This window comes from Zea mays, chromosome 7, assembly GCF_902167145.1.
Source record: "Zea mays cultivar B73 chromosome 7, Zm-B73-REFERENCE-NAM-5.0, whole genome shotgun sequence".
NCBI classification, from domain to species: domain Eukaryota; kingdom Viridiplantae; phylum Streptophyta; class Magnoliopsida; order Poales; family Poaceae; genus Zea; species Zea mays.
Window position 1 is genome coordinate 126701745 of NC_050102.1, and position 14962 is coordinate 126716706.

Below are 14962 nucleotides of genomic sequence, written 5' to 3' on the forward strand. Positions count from 1 at the left end.
ATTTCATAACTTTTAAATATCTACAACTTTTATTTTGGTGGTTTTATCATATGATGTCGTTTGAAAAACTCGAAAAATTAAGAATAAAATGATTTCTAACTGCGGTTCCTTAAGAAAACCATCACTAAAAATCATGGATTTCTACACGTGGTTTTTTTAAGGAACCGCCTGTACAAATAGGATTTCTATTTGTGGTTTTCTTAATGAACCGCTACTAAAAATAGCACGGGCGGTTGATAACTGAATTTGCGTGTAAAAATCTATCGTTCCGCAAGCTTTGAGCCTTTTTCTACTACTGTACCGTGAACCTCTTACTGCATCCACTATGGTCCATTACACATACAATCAACTATGTCACTCAGACCGCAAATAACAAGCAAGAGTGGCTCACAGAAAATAAAATCTGGATGTAAATATAGGATGTGGGGGATAAAATCACCATAATGGGTTTCACATATTAGTTTATAGAGGCTATAGGAGTTGTTGTAAACCTTAATTTCCTATTTAAAACATGGGCCCAACATAAAACTCCTTGGTAGAGGTTTGACCCTACCAATAAAGATCTGTGTCACACACATGAAATTAAAAGGATAGCACACGATATATGAATTTATATTGGTTCAGGTACATGATACCCTACACCGAGAGTAGAATTATTTATCTCATATGTTCAAGTTTATAGGGGTTGTTGTGTGTTGTCAAGTGCAGATAAGGGGTTCCCTACCTCTAATGTAAATTGAGGTAGGGGTACATGTATGTCAATTGATCTATAGATATATTTTCTAGTTGGTTATAAGAAAATAACAATAGAATAGCTACCATATCTCATGGAAGTCGATGCCCAGAGTTCTTATGCTAGTTTCCTTGATCACTACATCTGATGGCATACCCTAGTTCTAGTGGATCTCGTCTTCACTCGCTTTTGACCATTTCGATGGCAATAGGCTTCTATCACGGTGGTGAGGTACTCTAGGTCCATACAGCTAACAATAGACCCCAAAGGACTTTGTTTACAAGCCAGCCGAATGACTTAATCCTTAGGCGTAATAGTCTACATGCTGATGCTTTTGAAGTACCAATGTTGTAGATTTGTGTGAAAGGACCAAGATGCAAAGGGGAAGGATGAATTTGGCCACTTAAAAACTACTTAAACCGAGGCCATTAAATTTCAACTAGTTAAAATATATGCAAGAAAGTAATATATTTAGATGTATAATTATGATTTTGCTAGGTGTGTTACTATCTATACCGCAAAAGAGTTGTACAACCTAAGTTCCAATCCTATCACTAGCCTAGCAAGTTCTAATCCTATCACTAGCCTAGCAAGCTAAACTAGTAAAGTAAGCACATAACCTAGGTAAGAAATAAATAAAGTATGAAAGCTTAATTTAGATAGAGATACAAACTTTCATCGATGGCTCTAGTACTTTTACCGAGGCATCGAGAAGTCCGTGCTCCCCCTAGTCCTTGTTAGAGCCAATCGCAAGGACCAAGCTCCCTATTGGGTAACTCTATGGATAGCCCTCACACCTTTTGTTCCACATAAGTGGGTCTATGAGATGGCCTCTTTCGAACCGTTCCCTTTTGTCTTCACTTTCAACCTTTTTGTCTTCATTATCGAGCTTTTGGCTAAATCATCTGATACACGATACATGGTGACGACCACACTATGAGAATGTCAATGAGCCGTTAGTGTAAACCTCATTAGCAAGAGTCTATATATACGAAGGGTCTAACGTGTTTGAGAAATCATCTTAGCTACCACCACCTCTGTCCCTAGGGTTGCGGGCACTTAAGACATCGCTTCCATTTATCTTGCTGCGCGCGTGAAGCTAGCATACCGACGTCACGGTATTTCATCCCCGCACGTATAGATATCTTATACTGTAGAGACACTGATGTTGTTGTTGTAGTGTTGATCATAAACAAACTTGAGGAGGACAGATTAACGTGTTGCTGGTACACGAGTAGGTTTGACTATATCCACTATATCGACGTGTTCTTTTTTCGCTGTACTACATGTCTAGTGGTAACAGTCTATAATCCTCCACTCGCATATTATCTTGGTTGAACATGGTAAATACTGTAGCGTACCATATAACATTTTTCAACAGAAAACAATCTAGCGTTCATAACAGCTGATGCCTCAGGAGTAAAGTATTTAAATATCACACTGACAAGGTCAAATTCTGAGACTCTTGTGCACCGAGTGATTGAGAGGACAAAAGATCCAAGCAAAGAACTGTTTGAAGGACGCTGGAATATCTACTAAGGATGTGGATGAATTACATCTTGTTGGTGGGATGACCAGGGTTCCAAAAGTACATGAGTCAGCCCAGATGAAGTTGTGGCCATCGATGCTGCCATTCATGGTGGAATTCTCCGTGGAGATGTTAAGGAGCTTTTTTATCCTTGATGCTACTCCCCTGTCACTTGGTCCTGAGACGCTTGGTGGCATCTTCGTCAGGTTGATCAACAGGAACACTAGAGGCTAGTTTGAGAGCACAACAGCACTGTGCACCATTTTCAACGGCCAATTTTATTTTCGGCGGCCAGAGCTTGTCCGCCGAAAATAAGCTGTTATTTTTAGCGGCCAACACTCGAAGAAGAGTAATGGATTCAATTCCCTCGATTACCCTTCCTTCCAAACAACCCTAGAATTCCTACAAAGAAAAGCCAGGTGAGTCGCTACTGTTTCTCTATTCTTTCGGACCACACAACACAATCGTATTGACTATTGAGTATCCCTTGTTTATCTGGATGGTCCTTTTTACAAACTTTTTATTAGCATAGCCTTATTGAGTGTCCAGATACGGTTACCATTCTCTGATCCAAGAAGTACTAGTACAAGTTTGATCTGATCTTTGGTTCTGAATTTGCGGGTGCTTTCAACTGCTGCTGGCAATCAAACACAAGTAGCCAAGTAGGCACCCATGCGTTGCAAGGTGAGCGTGAAATGGCTGCAGACAACATGCTCCTGGGTGAATTGGATCTCGTTGGCATTCCACCTGCTGCCTCCAAGAGGCATGCATGCCTTAGATCGAGGTCACATTTGCTATTGGCGCCGATGGAATCGTGACAGTCTCTGCAGAAGATACAGGTCGCACTGTCGCAGGAAAGGAGACGACCATCGCCACTCGATCCTCCGGCCGGTGTGCTGTCTGAGGGCTGACGCTGACATCCAGAACCAGAAGATGGTTCAGGAGGCCGAGCTGCATGCGCCGGAGGACCGCAGCAGGAACGAAAAGGCACTCATCGACATCAGAAACAATGCGGACAGAACTATCTGCGGCACCGAGAAGAGCTTGGGAGAGTACAGGGACAAGATCCCCGGCAGAGGTTGTGTCCGGGATTGAGGCAGCCATCGCTGATCTCCGCAGGGAGATGGCCTAAAGGCCAAGCTCGACGCTGCAAACAAGGCTGTCTCAAAGCTATTAGGAGTAGCTTGTAGCTATTCTTTTGGGAACGCAAGACAGCGGTACTAGATGTAACCTGTGCAGACTGAATAACGTTCTCTTCTCTAGTAGGTCATGGTCATGGCTTCTGATGCGTGTCCTGTTTTGCTAAGGTTGCTTCTGATGTGTGGCTCGTGAACCGCCATTTTGTGAAACGGTGTCTGGCACCAACCTGGCAACCAATGGTCAGTGGACTCCGGCTCCAGCCCCCGGCGTGACGGCTGCCTCCTCCTTCTAACCGATAGAGGAGGCCAGTCATATGTCCATTCCATGGCCGTCGGAACTCGGAACGCAGCCGCTAGCTCCATGCTCTCGCGGCAGGTTGCGGGGGCACACGGCACGGCAGTAAAGAGAACTCATCCCAGACGACCGCTAGGCATGGCCGGGACCGGTAGGCATGGCCGGGACCGGGAGGCGGCGGAGAGGATCGGAGCCGAGGAATCTTGCCAGACAGGGGAGATGTGCAGTGCCAGTCCCGTGCGCGCGCAGTGCTTTCCCCATCACGCAAGCAAGAGCGCGGCTGCTGCTGCTCTCAACTTCGGTCCAGCCTTGACATCGAACATGTCGGCAGAGGATTTCAGAGAAGGATACAAAGAGGATCTGGGATAGCTGAAAGACAAGGAGGATCAGGAATTCAGGAACAGGGAATGTTGAGAAACAGGCAACGCCCAACGGCACTTGAAAAGAAAAAGAAAAACCGGACGGTGCCTTCTTTACAATCTCACAGCCAATCCAAAGAGAAGCAGGCATGGAATAGGATCTGTTGTTCCGACTCATCATAAACCCAAACTTACAGATGGTACATGATAGCCTCATGATGCTTACAATACCCCCATAATTAATTCCTTCTATTTATCACATATATAATCTAATAATCATATATATATTTGCACCAGGCCGCCAAGAGAGAGCTTCGGGACCTGAGCATCCAATAAACCAACAACTGATCAAACGAAAGACGTACCCGCGCTGAGATCAACTGATGATATGAACCTGAAAGTTCCAGGGGTTCAGAAGAGGCGAGAAGTGCGTACCTGGCCTCAAAGAAACAAACATAACCACACACGCGCGGGCCTTTACATTTCGAGCACAATAACTGAAAGAAAAGAAAAGAAAAACAAGAAAGAGGACACGAATTCAGTCTCATGTCAGATAGATAGACACGAAGTGCATGCAGTTTCGCTGCCGATCTACATTCTACAGTAGTACTTACAGTCCGAGTCAGTTTTGACCCACTTGGCGCCGTCGTCGTCGAGGTCACGCAGCGCGTCGTCAAGGCACTCGTCGATCTCTTTCTCGTCTAGCTTCCAGTCCAGCTGGTGCCGCCTCGCTGCAGCCGTGCTGGGGTTCTGCGGGTGTATCTTCTTCTCCAGTATCGCCTTGAGCAGCTGCAGCAGCGGTGACCAAACCAACCACGCGCAAAGTACGTGAACGAGATGCAGAGAAAGAAGAAGCCGTGCGAATCTATAGTACAAGAAACTGTACCTTCTCCATTCTCGACTGGGGGAAAGGGCTCCTCGGTTCCAGAACCGGGGTGGCAAAGCCGCCCTTGCACGCGAGCAGTCTAAGGAGCGAGGCCACCGACCTTGGCTTCAGCGTGCTCCTTTTCTTCCCTGCTACCATTTCTCTCGCTCTCGCCTTGCTCGTGACCATCTCCCCGCTCGTCGGCTGCTTCTCCTTGCTACATTCACCGTCATGCTCTTTCCAAGCTACCTGTCGTCGTTCGTCTCCACGAGAGCCCTGCGCCTCTGCTTGGCCGCCATTATTATTATTGCCTTGCAGCAGCAGCACCTCGAGTTCTCTCCGTATGCTGTCCGCCTCTTCTTCCTCTGTGAACTTGGCGGGGTCTTGCGCGGCCTGGACGTTCCCAGAAGACGTCTCCACCACCCCTTCCTCCAGCTGCCTGTTCCCAAACGTCCCGATTGCCAGCAATGATTGGGGCCAATCACTGAACTCGTCGTTGCGACATTCTGATACGTTGCCACCTGCGCGTTGCAAGTAAATTAATTAGTTGGCCAAATCAGTACAAAGAAACAAAAAAAAAATCCATGGCCCTACTCCTACTACGTGAATATATTAGCATAAATCGGCGGCCGTATGGACCACTAATTTTTGGCAGTTTTAAATCGCTGCTGCTTTTCATGATCGAGCATGCATGCAGCAGCCTGCAGCCTATCACTGACGAGAAACATGTTTGCCCATGCTTGCTCCACACCACGATGTTTCGCGCCAACCTGAAACATCATGCTGATAATCACCTAATCTATCGCACAACGGCATCCGAAGATGTTTGTTACCACCCTACCCCTCTAGCCTTTCTAAGAACAATAAAGAACACAGAGAAATGATCTACTGTGCTTCAGATCTGATGATCCAGTACGGAACCGTCCGAGGTTACGATTCTGCGTTACAAATGTAACTCGGCCGCTGGACAGTTTGTGTCATATAAGAACCTCACCACACTCTCGTTCAAGGGGCTGAAAGAAAAGGTTTTTAGTCATTGAAAAACACCGTGTACAGTATATGCAAAGAAAAATGAAGGGATACTGTAGTGCTCTCATGCATCAAAATGCGATATAATAAACATATTTCCTTAGCAGATTATTGAAAGATATTTGTGAACATATCAGTGTTGACAGATAGGAGAGTAGGACTGAACCATCCAAACTGATACAAGCATTGCCGAAAAGAACTATCTTCTCCTTTTCTTTTGCTTCAAAAAGAGAACTTATAAGAACTTGCTAAATAATCACACCCTTCCGAGGAGCATATAGAGTTAAAGATATGCTGAAACGAAGAATAGAGTACTGAAGCAGAACGTGAATGCAAGAAGCAGACTCAAAGTCCCAGGTCTATCATCTTAGGGTGTGCTTGTTTCTCTCATATATTATATAAGTTGGATTGTGATGAAAGATACGAGGATAAAATATCACTTTGACACCATATATATATATATATATATATATATATATATATATATATATATATATATATATATATATATATATATATATATATATATATATATATATATATATATATATATATATATATATATATATATATATATATATATATATAAGCATTGTTGGGGTAAGTTATTTCAGCCTATTTGTAATTTGAAAAGTGATACTACCTCTATTTTTTTAAATTGAGGTTAGCTAGTGCAATTTTACACTAACCATCGTCAACTATAAAAAAACGAAGAGAGTATTTGACTATCTTACTTTTTTACCATAATCCAAGGAGGGAAACAAACACGACCTTAGGCACCGTTTGGAGACCTCCGCTTCCTAATCCTTCAACTGTGCTCTTTGATGGAGTGTTTCCAGTAGATTTTTAGGAGGGGAGCAGAGTTACGAGCTGATGAGAATTGATTCCCTCGTGATTCGCACCACAATATATAGTAGAACGAAAACAGGGTGGATCAGTTGAGTGTGTTGGCTGCGGGTTGGAATTGAAGTGATTCTCTTCGGAGAAGCTAAAAAGCTAGACCTATCCCAAACAAACGAGACCCTCCTATTCACCTGCACTCATTAAGGGGAGGGGGTGGAGTGGGGCATCATTCACCTCCGAGAAAAAGCGGTGATTTTGATGCGCCTCAGCCATGCAAAAAGTAATCAATACTAGGATACAGTACTTATCAGAGATATTTATGTACATTCATGCATGCAAGGAGATAGTAGTATAGAGAGACTAAGGAGTTGATACAAAGGACAGAGAGATTCACGAGAGAGAGAGAAAAAAAAAGAAAGTTCAACTTGAAATATAAAACCTTGACCCTGAATTCACAGGCCAAGGAATGAAGTGAAATATTGGCGCGAAGTAGGCTTACGATAATGCGCGGCAGATCGCTTCGGTTCTTGCTTCCCGCCGATCTTGTTGGCTACCCAACTGAAAATCTGCGGGAGGGAGAAGAGAGGGAATTCGCTGTCAGGATCGAAGAAACAACCAACCGCCGTCAGGCGAAGGAGGAGTACTCTTGCTATGCTATGCCTTTCAGACACACACACACACACACCTTCATATCCTGCGGAACTGGAGACCGGCCCCCCACCAGTAAGTAAAGTAGTACACGTGCGTGGGAGTGGGATGAGGGAGCGCGAGCCTAGCCTACCAGGAGCGGGACACCCCTAGCTGAGAGCCGGCAGATATATAGGCAAGCGAAGCAAGCAAGGCTGGAATCCTCTCGCTCTCGGTGGGTGGCGTGGCGACGAAATCGCATTGGCGGGCGCACAGAACCACGGTTTACAAAAAACCGTTCCACAGGTAAAAACCGTCCACCACCGGTAACGGTTTACCCACGGTAAACCGGTAAAAACCGACCGGTTTGACAAATTCAAATCAATTTGAATTTGAACTGTTTTACCGGTGAAAAACCGGCGAAAACCCGCTCTAAACCGCGGTTAATTGCGAAACTAACCGGTTGTTTCTGTTTTTTATAGAAAAAATGAAATTTTTTGATACGATTTATTTGTAGTTTGATCAATTCACATTGCACAGTAAATATTAATCAATCCACACGACATGTATTCACCAAAATAACATATAACATACATATGCAACAAACAATCAACGAACTTCGCAATACTCAAATACAAGTTCTTTTACAACTCTCCAACGAGGCAACGACACATAGGTCGACTTATTTCACAATACTCACATGTTTATCTCGAGTCATAGTGATAGTACTCAGGCATTTTGGAAGGATCGTGATATTGTTCCAATCCGTTATAGTGATAATGATAGGTCTATACAAAATATATAAGATACATTAGCGAGAAAACAAGAACGACAAATAAATATTTATCCAGAAAGCAAAAAAAAACATACCGGTATGTGTGTTTGGTGTTTGTGTATTGCATGTGCACCTCACCAAGTGTTGGACTTTTCTCCTGATAAGTAAATCTTAGGAATACATATAAAAGAACTAGAGCTAAGGGTTCTAGATTGAGTCTTGTCTAGACGGATAGTTATTAGAAGAACCGAAGCTTCTTGATCTACGGATTCCATCTTGGACAGGAAATGAAACCGAAATTGATCACTAAATGCCTAAACTGGACTTGAGCTACGGGTTTATCTTCACATATAACATATAACATCTTCATATATAGCATATAATAGTAAACAAGACTAATATTGTCTAAATTGACTACAAAATACTTAATATCGGCATTAAATCCGGTTTTCCGGCAAAAATTTGCGGTTTATCGATCTTAAATAACGGTTTACCGGTCTCAAAAAATGGTTTACCAGCGGTTTTGAATTTGAAATAAATTTTGAAAAAAAATGTGGTTTATCAAAACCGCACCCCGGCGGTTTCGGTAACCGACCGGTTTACCACCGGTTTTTAGCGGTTTTGTAAACCATGCACAGAAAGCAGTAGCTGTGCCCAAGTCCCGAGGCGAGCTTTCGATCGGCCGCAGCTGCTGCCTAGCTCATGTATGTGGTGGCAAGTCACGTTGGAGTAGCGTTACTGTATTGTACGTACGTACTCGTAGTAGAATCAGATGAGCATCGATTCGGCTGATATTTTCCAAGCTCGATAGCACCGGCTCTAGTGTACTAGTTATTTATGGTGTGTTTGGTTTGCAGATTAGACTGCTTCCGGAGTCATCCGGACCTACGTCCGAACCTACATTATCATTTGGTTTGAATCGCGGAACGATGTCGTCCGTCACTGTGTTGTTCTAATAATATACTAACACGTAGGACCAGCTCACTCCGCAAGAAAGTGCAAGACTGCTTCGTCCGGAGCCAGGCCACGATGGATGAACCAAACCATCAAACTAAACACGCTGTTAGTGTCTCGATGCTGCAGCAGTGCAGCTCTACAGCAGCCAGCTGGTTGACTTGTCAAGCGTTGCGTTATGTTACTGGATCGATCGGAGATCCTGTAGTAGAAACGACGGCTGCGAAGGCGTAGGCGTAGGATCCGGGTCCGGGCAGGGGCAGCCCGTTGAAATATACTGCATGCATGGACTGGACGCCCGCCCCCATGATGCCCCCCGCATGGAGAGAAATGAAAAAAAGGGGTGGGTGGTGTACTGGTGTGTGTGTGGGCGCGCGCGACCGAGGGGCCGGGCAGCAAGTTGCGTTGGGCACCAACAAGTGTCACGACCGCGCCGCAACGGATCCCATCGCGCCTGGTCGGGCCCCGACGCGTGTGTGTACCAAACCACGTGTTTATTCCCTTTAACCCCGAAACTAAGCAAAGGGGGAGGGCCAGCGGCACGAGGGCGCTTACGCCGATGCTAATCGCGTCTCGGCCGCCCGTCATTATTGGCTGCAAGCTGGAAGACGATGGAGCGGCCGTGAAGCCAGAGCCCACGATACGACGTATCTCTCTCTCCTCGGTGCGGCGGCCGTGAAGCTTTCAAGTTGCCCTGAAGGCGTCGTGTACTTGCCTATAAATTGACCACGATCAAATCTTCTATTTTTTCCCTTTTCACATACGATTCGGTAAGTTTGTGATTCAAATTCTGCATACGGGTGTTGTGTGGTTGTAGGGGCAAAACGCAGCGCTGCCGGTACCCCGTCCGCGGCATCTCCAGCCGGCCCACTCACACTCACTCACCCGTCGCGTCCAGGCGGTGTAGTCTCTCGTCGTCTCTCCCTAACCATCTCCCCTCCGAACAGCGCGGCCGCCGGGCGTGCGTGCAGGCAGGCAGGCAGGGGGCGCCGCGCGGCGGCACTGGCCAGGCTCCTCGCCGGGCCCCTACCGGATGGGCCACGGCCTTCGTGGAAAGCGTGTGCGTACGGTGGACGCGTGCGCGCGCCTGCGCTCCGCACGTACGTCCACCACGACGGCGATGGCAGCGTGCGTCGCGATCGACGATCCGGCCGTTTGCGCATGGCCTTACGTGTGCCGACTACCACCTTGGCCACGCGAATGATCAGATAGAGTAGAGAGCTGTCGGGAGAAATCTCGTGGGCGCGCGAAGGGAAACTAGCTACCGATCCGAAATGTCACCGTTGTTTTTTAAGCCTTCCTAAAATAAATGCGAATTACAGTTATATATAATCAGTATGTAACACGAAAACCATTTTCAGAAACATGACACTTTACGACTCATTGCCTGTTTAGCGGAGCTCCGGCTCCTCTAGACATAGCTCCGGCTCTAACTTCTCCACCATAGCTGCTCTACCATGAGAGTCGCTGTTTTTTTTTCAAACCATTTGGTAAACGACTCTGACTTCGGCTCCTTCAACGCCGGCCGCGCGTGGGAGCCGAATTTTTTGTATTTTAGCCCCTAAACAGAAGTAAAATCACGTTTAGACCTAAAAAAATTTTAAATGCAGTTTTGGACCCTTAGCTCGGCGCCATCGGCTATGGCGCCGAGCTTCATGACGTGGCAGCCCGCGTGGCACACCTAGCTCGGCGCCACAGATCTTGGCGCCGAGCTAGGAAACTTAACCGAAACCCCCTTTCCTCTTCGTTTCTTCTCTGTTTCGCTCGCCGCTTTCGTTTCCTACGCCCGCCGCCGCCAGCCGAGCTCGCCGCCCGCCCGCAGCCCGCCGAGCTCGCCCGCCGAGCTCGCCGCCCGCCCGGCGCCCGCCGACGACAAACAACACGATGGCCGGCTATTGTTGAGTGTGCTCTCCGCCCACCGCTCGCTCGACTCCGGCCGCCGCCTGCTCTCCTCCGCCTGCCGCTCTCCCTCCGGCCTTCCAGCTCACAAGGTAATAATTTTTTATAATTATTACTTAATATTTTTGTATTTAGTTGGTATTACTTAGTTATTTAGTGTTTAGTTGTTCGTTAGTGGTTAGTTAGTATTTAGCTTTTAGCATTTTATGGTTTAGGGTTTAGGGTTAGTGGTTACATTAGTGTTTAGCATTTAGTTAGTATTTATTTAGTTTAGTATTTAGTATACTAGCTAGCCATTTACTTGTAAATATATTTAGTCCTTTTATATGTTAGTTAACGTGTTGTTCTTTCAGTTGTTGAGTGTGCATGCCAGCCATCGTGTTGTTCTTTCAGTTGTTGAGTGTGCATGCCAGCCATCGTGTTCTTTCAGTTATTTAGCTTTCAGTTGTTAGCTATTGTTAGGTATTTTTTTATTGTTTAGTAAATTGTTAGCTCTTGTTCGTGTTTAGTAAATTGTTAGCATATTGTTAGTGTTTAGTAAATTCTTAGTGTTTATATAGTTATCATTTTGTTTAGCGCATTGGTATTACATGTTTTCTGTGTTGGCAACCATCGTGTTGTCGTTTATTCGCAGGTTCTATAAACATCACTTTATAGGGGAGGTGCTGCCAAATTTTTTACTGACAATAGGTTTTTTTGTACGTAGGTGTTCGTCCGACTTGACCTTCTCCACCTTTAGCTGGACTCGTACGCGTTCTAAGGTATACAATGTTTTCGTACATTATTTATAGATTATGTAATTTCGTTTGATGTGTTTATTTAATATTTACTATATAGTTATTAGTTATTATATATTTATTACTTAGAAAGTTAGTAGGCTTAAGTATATAGCCATTATTGAGTTAGTAATCCATTTTTGTAATAGATGGACAGCCTAGTAACACTATACCATGGAGGAAGGGTGGAGATAGATGCTTATGGGAGTGTTACTTTTGATGGTATGAAGATCGTAACCATGTTGTTCGTTGAAAGACCAACTTTTGACCAGCTTTTGGCTCGAGCTTGTGAGGAGATTAGTTGCGACATAAACGACCCTAGAATATCAATTCAGGGTTTGTTGTCCCATATTACATATGGAACAGTTGTCCGACGGTTGATCTCCATTACCTCAGAAGATGATTGGGTGATATATTTAAGAATTGTGAAGACGATGGTTCCACCATGTTTGGATGTGGTTGTTCAAAAGTTACCTGTTAGTCATTGCGGAGGTCCAGTCGGGTTGTCTCCACAAATGCCAAATGCATCTCGTATTGAAGCTCCTTTGGTAGAGCTTCATGAAGAAGTCGTTGTTGTGCCCGATGCTCAATCGGGTCCGCACGAGTATGAGATTTCTCGTCCTATTCCCGGCGTTTGTGGGGCTTCTAATGCGGTTGTACCCCCCCAAGAGATCCCATTGACCCAGGATCCAGTTCACGATCATCCTAGTAAGTGTCTTCGACACATTGTTCGTATCCATCATTATTTCGTTTGATTAGACTTTTTAATGTGGTTTTTCTTGCTCCGACCCGATGCAAGATCTCCACATATCGATAATGCTGATGTTCAGATTGATGTGCCTGTGTCATATAATATGGACAACATATGCAGGGCATCCAATAGTGTTGATGTTCAGATTGAGGATGAGGAGGAGCCATATGAGGCTGCACGGGCCGTAGATTCTGATGATGACCGTCCGGTTCAAGAAATGACCGAGCAAGAAATTGAACTCATAAGACGTTTGTGTCCGGAGCGAGACCCTGCAGTACATGAATTTAGCAGTTTAAGTCAATCCACCCGTGCGTATGCTGAAGGCCGTGACGATGAACTGCTAGAGGCTCCGGATAACGCCGACAGCATTGAGATTAAGGTTGGCTTACTTTTCAAGGATCTGCCTACACAGCTTTCGACATAGCTGCTCGGCACGGATCCCAAATTGAGGCTGCTCCAATCCTTGATAGAGTGGTAACTATTTCTTTACTAAAATTAGAGATTTCAATTCAATGTTTTATGTCTACTTTTGAGCATCCTAATGTCTTAACTTGTGATAGGGAAACTCTATGCTCGTATCTGTTATTGAACTCGAGCGTATCTCACAGAGAACTTCAGATACTACTACGCTATCGTTACTATCAGTGAGTATCAATGTCTAACAGAAAACTTGTTTATTTGTATGTTGTAACATATGTCTTTAACTAACATTTCGATTACAGAGGGTATCACGTCGTCTTCGTCGAGCAGCGGCTCGGTGTGGATGCCGGTCTCTAGCAGGCGTTGACGTGCAGCTGCCTGTGCCTCGTATGCAGCAGGACGTTCAGCCTCCCATTTGTGCAGTTGGACCATCTACAGCAGGACTCAGCTCGTCGCGATCGACGCGGGACACGTTTGAGAACGTGGCCCAGGACGACGACGACGACGATGACGACGACGACGACGACGCTGGCGCTGGCGCTGGCGCCGCAGGTCAGGTGGAGATTGGACCGTCTCAGTTGCAGGATGCTCCTACAACTCAGGCATCACAGCTGACACCACGTAGAAGGCGTCCACGAGACCCTTACACTCCAGGCACCGACGCTCTTGGGGCCAAGGGCAAGGGTAAGACTAGGAGGAAATGAATACTTTTGTGATATGGACTGTGTGATTTGGACTTATGCTGGAGACGTTGTAATATGAACTATGTTATGTGTTTTGGACTATGTGTTGGGGAACTTGTATTTTGGACTTTGTTTGTGGACATTATATGAAGAACTATGTTCTGTGGATGTTTTTATATTCGATGTTATTTTGTGATGTATTATATGTTGAAATGCTTATATGTCTTATAATATGTGATTATTTGAACTGTGGTTGTTAATAAAACAAGGGGAACTCTTGCAAAAAAATTTTGTGAACTGTAAAAAACATAATAAGCAATAAGTAACGCATCTTTAGAGTTCTAAATTATTTTTGATACGTAAATACTACATAATAGGCTACAATTCTTCAGTCTGAATCACAATCTATGAGTAACTCATCTTCGGAGTCATCCGTCGCGCAATCCTCAACAACAACCTCATTCCACTTGCTGCATTGTCCTGCATCACACTTGTCACCAGTTCTTTTGTAATAATTGGCTTCTGCTTCATCTGCAGCTTGGGAGAATAGCTCATCCTCAGCCTCAGCCTCAGCCTCATCAGACTTCTTCTTGTAATAAGCTGCCTCTACCTCTGCGGCGGCCTGTGACATAAACTCATCCTCTTCCTCTTGAGCACGTAATCCAGCCTCAGCTAGTGCTATGAGCTCACTCAACCTTGACATGTCGTCCTCCTCTTCTTCATGTAATCCTGCCTCTGCGAGGGCGATAAGCTCACTCAATCTAGATGTGTCGTCGTCCTCCTCCTCCATCAGCTCAACCGTTGCCATTTTATCCTGAACATATCTCCACTACAACACTTGTGACCTTCTGTGACATTGTCTTTATGTCACCAAACCTTAAATTTATGTCACTTTTTAAAATTTATGACATCTCCATGACGAAAACCACTTCGTCACCTATCATGCGTGGCATTGCATGATCTATGACGTTTCATGTTTTTTCGTCATAAATTTAGTGACGTATTATATGTCGTCATAGTTTTGTGACACGCTATTTTCGTCACTAGCAATCTCCAAAAAATGCCACATCATGCTTCCACATAGGATACAAAACATCATAAAATTAAACACGCGCATGACATGGCATGACTGATATTTTACGTGGCATCTATGCTTGTGACAATTTTGTTCATCACAAAGTATTTGGCCACAAGCCAATTTGTTTCACCATATTTTTTGTCTGTTTACTTTTGAATTTGTAGCCAACAACGCAGAAACAGTTGATCGAAGCCCTACTGCTGGAACC

General features: G+C 44.9%; 1 protein-coding gene and 1 pseudogene across 1 annotated transcript; one reads left to right on the forward strand and one right to left on the reverse strand.

Annotated features, from left to right (window-relative positions):
• The first annotated feature begins 2357 nt into the window (after positions 1–2357).
• LOC103634150 (heat shock 70 kDa protein, mitochondrial-like) lies at positions 2358–3998 on the forward strand (annotated as a pseudogene).
• Positions 3999–4103: 105 nt separating this feature from the next.
• On the reverse strand, positions 4104–7588 carry LOC103632815 (uncharacterized). Its single transcript, XM_008654549.3, has 6 exons — positions 7477–7588; positions 7291–7357; positions 4941–5440; positions 4669–4843; positions 4490–4551; positions 4104–4375 (listed from the first exon to the last, which is right to left on the reverse strand). The coding sequence occupies exons 1-5, from the start codon at positions 7480–7482 to the stop codon at positions 4532–4534; spliced, it is 768 nt and encodes a 255-aa protein (XP_008652771.1). The 5' UTR covers positions 7483–7588; the 3' UTR covers positions 4104–4375; positions 4490–4531.
• Positions 7589–14962: the final 7374 nt, after the last annotated feature.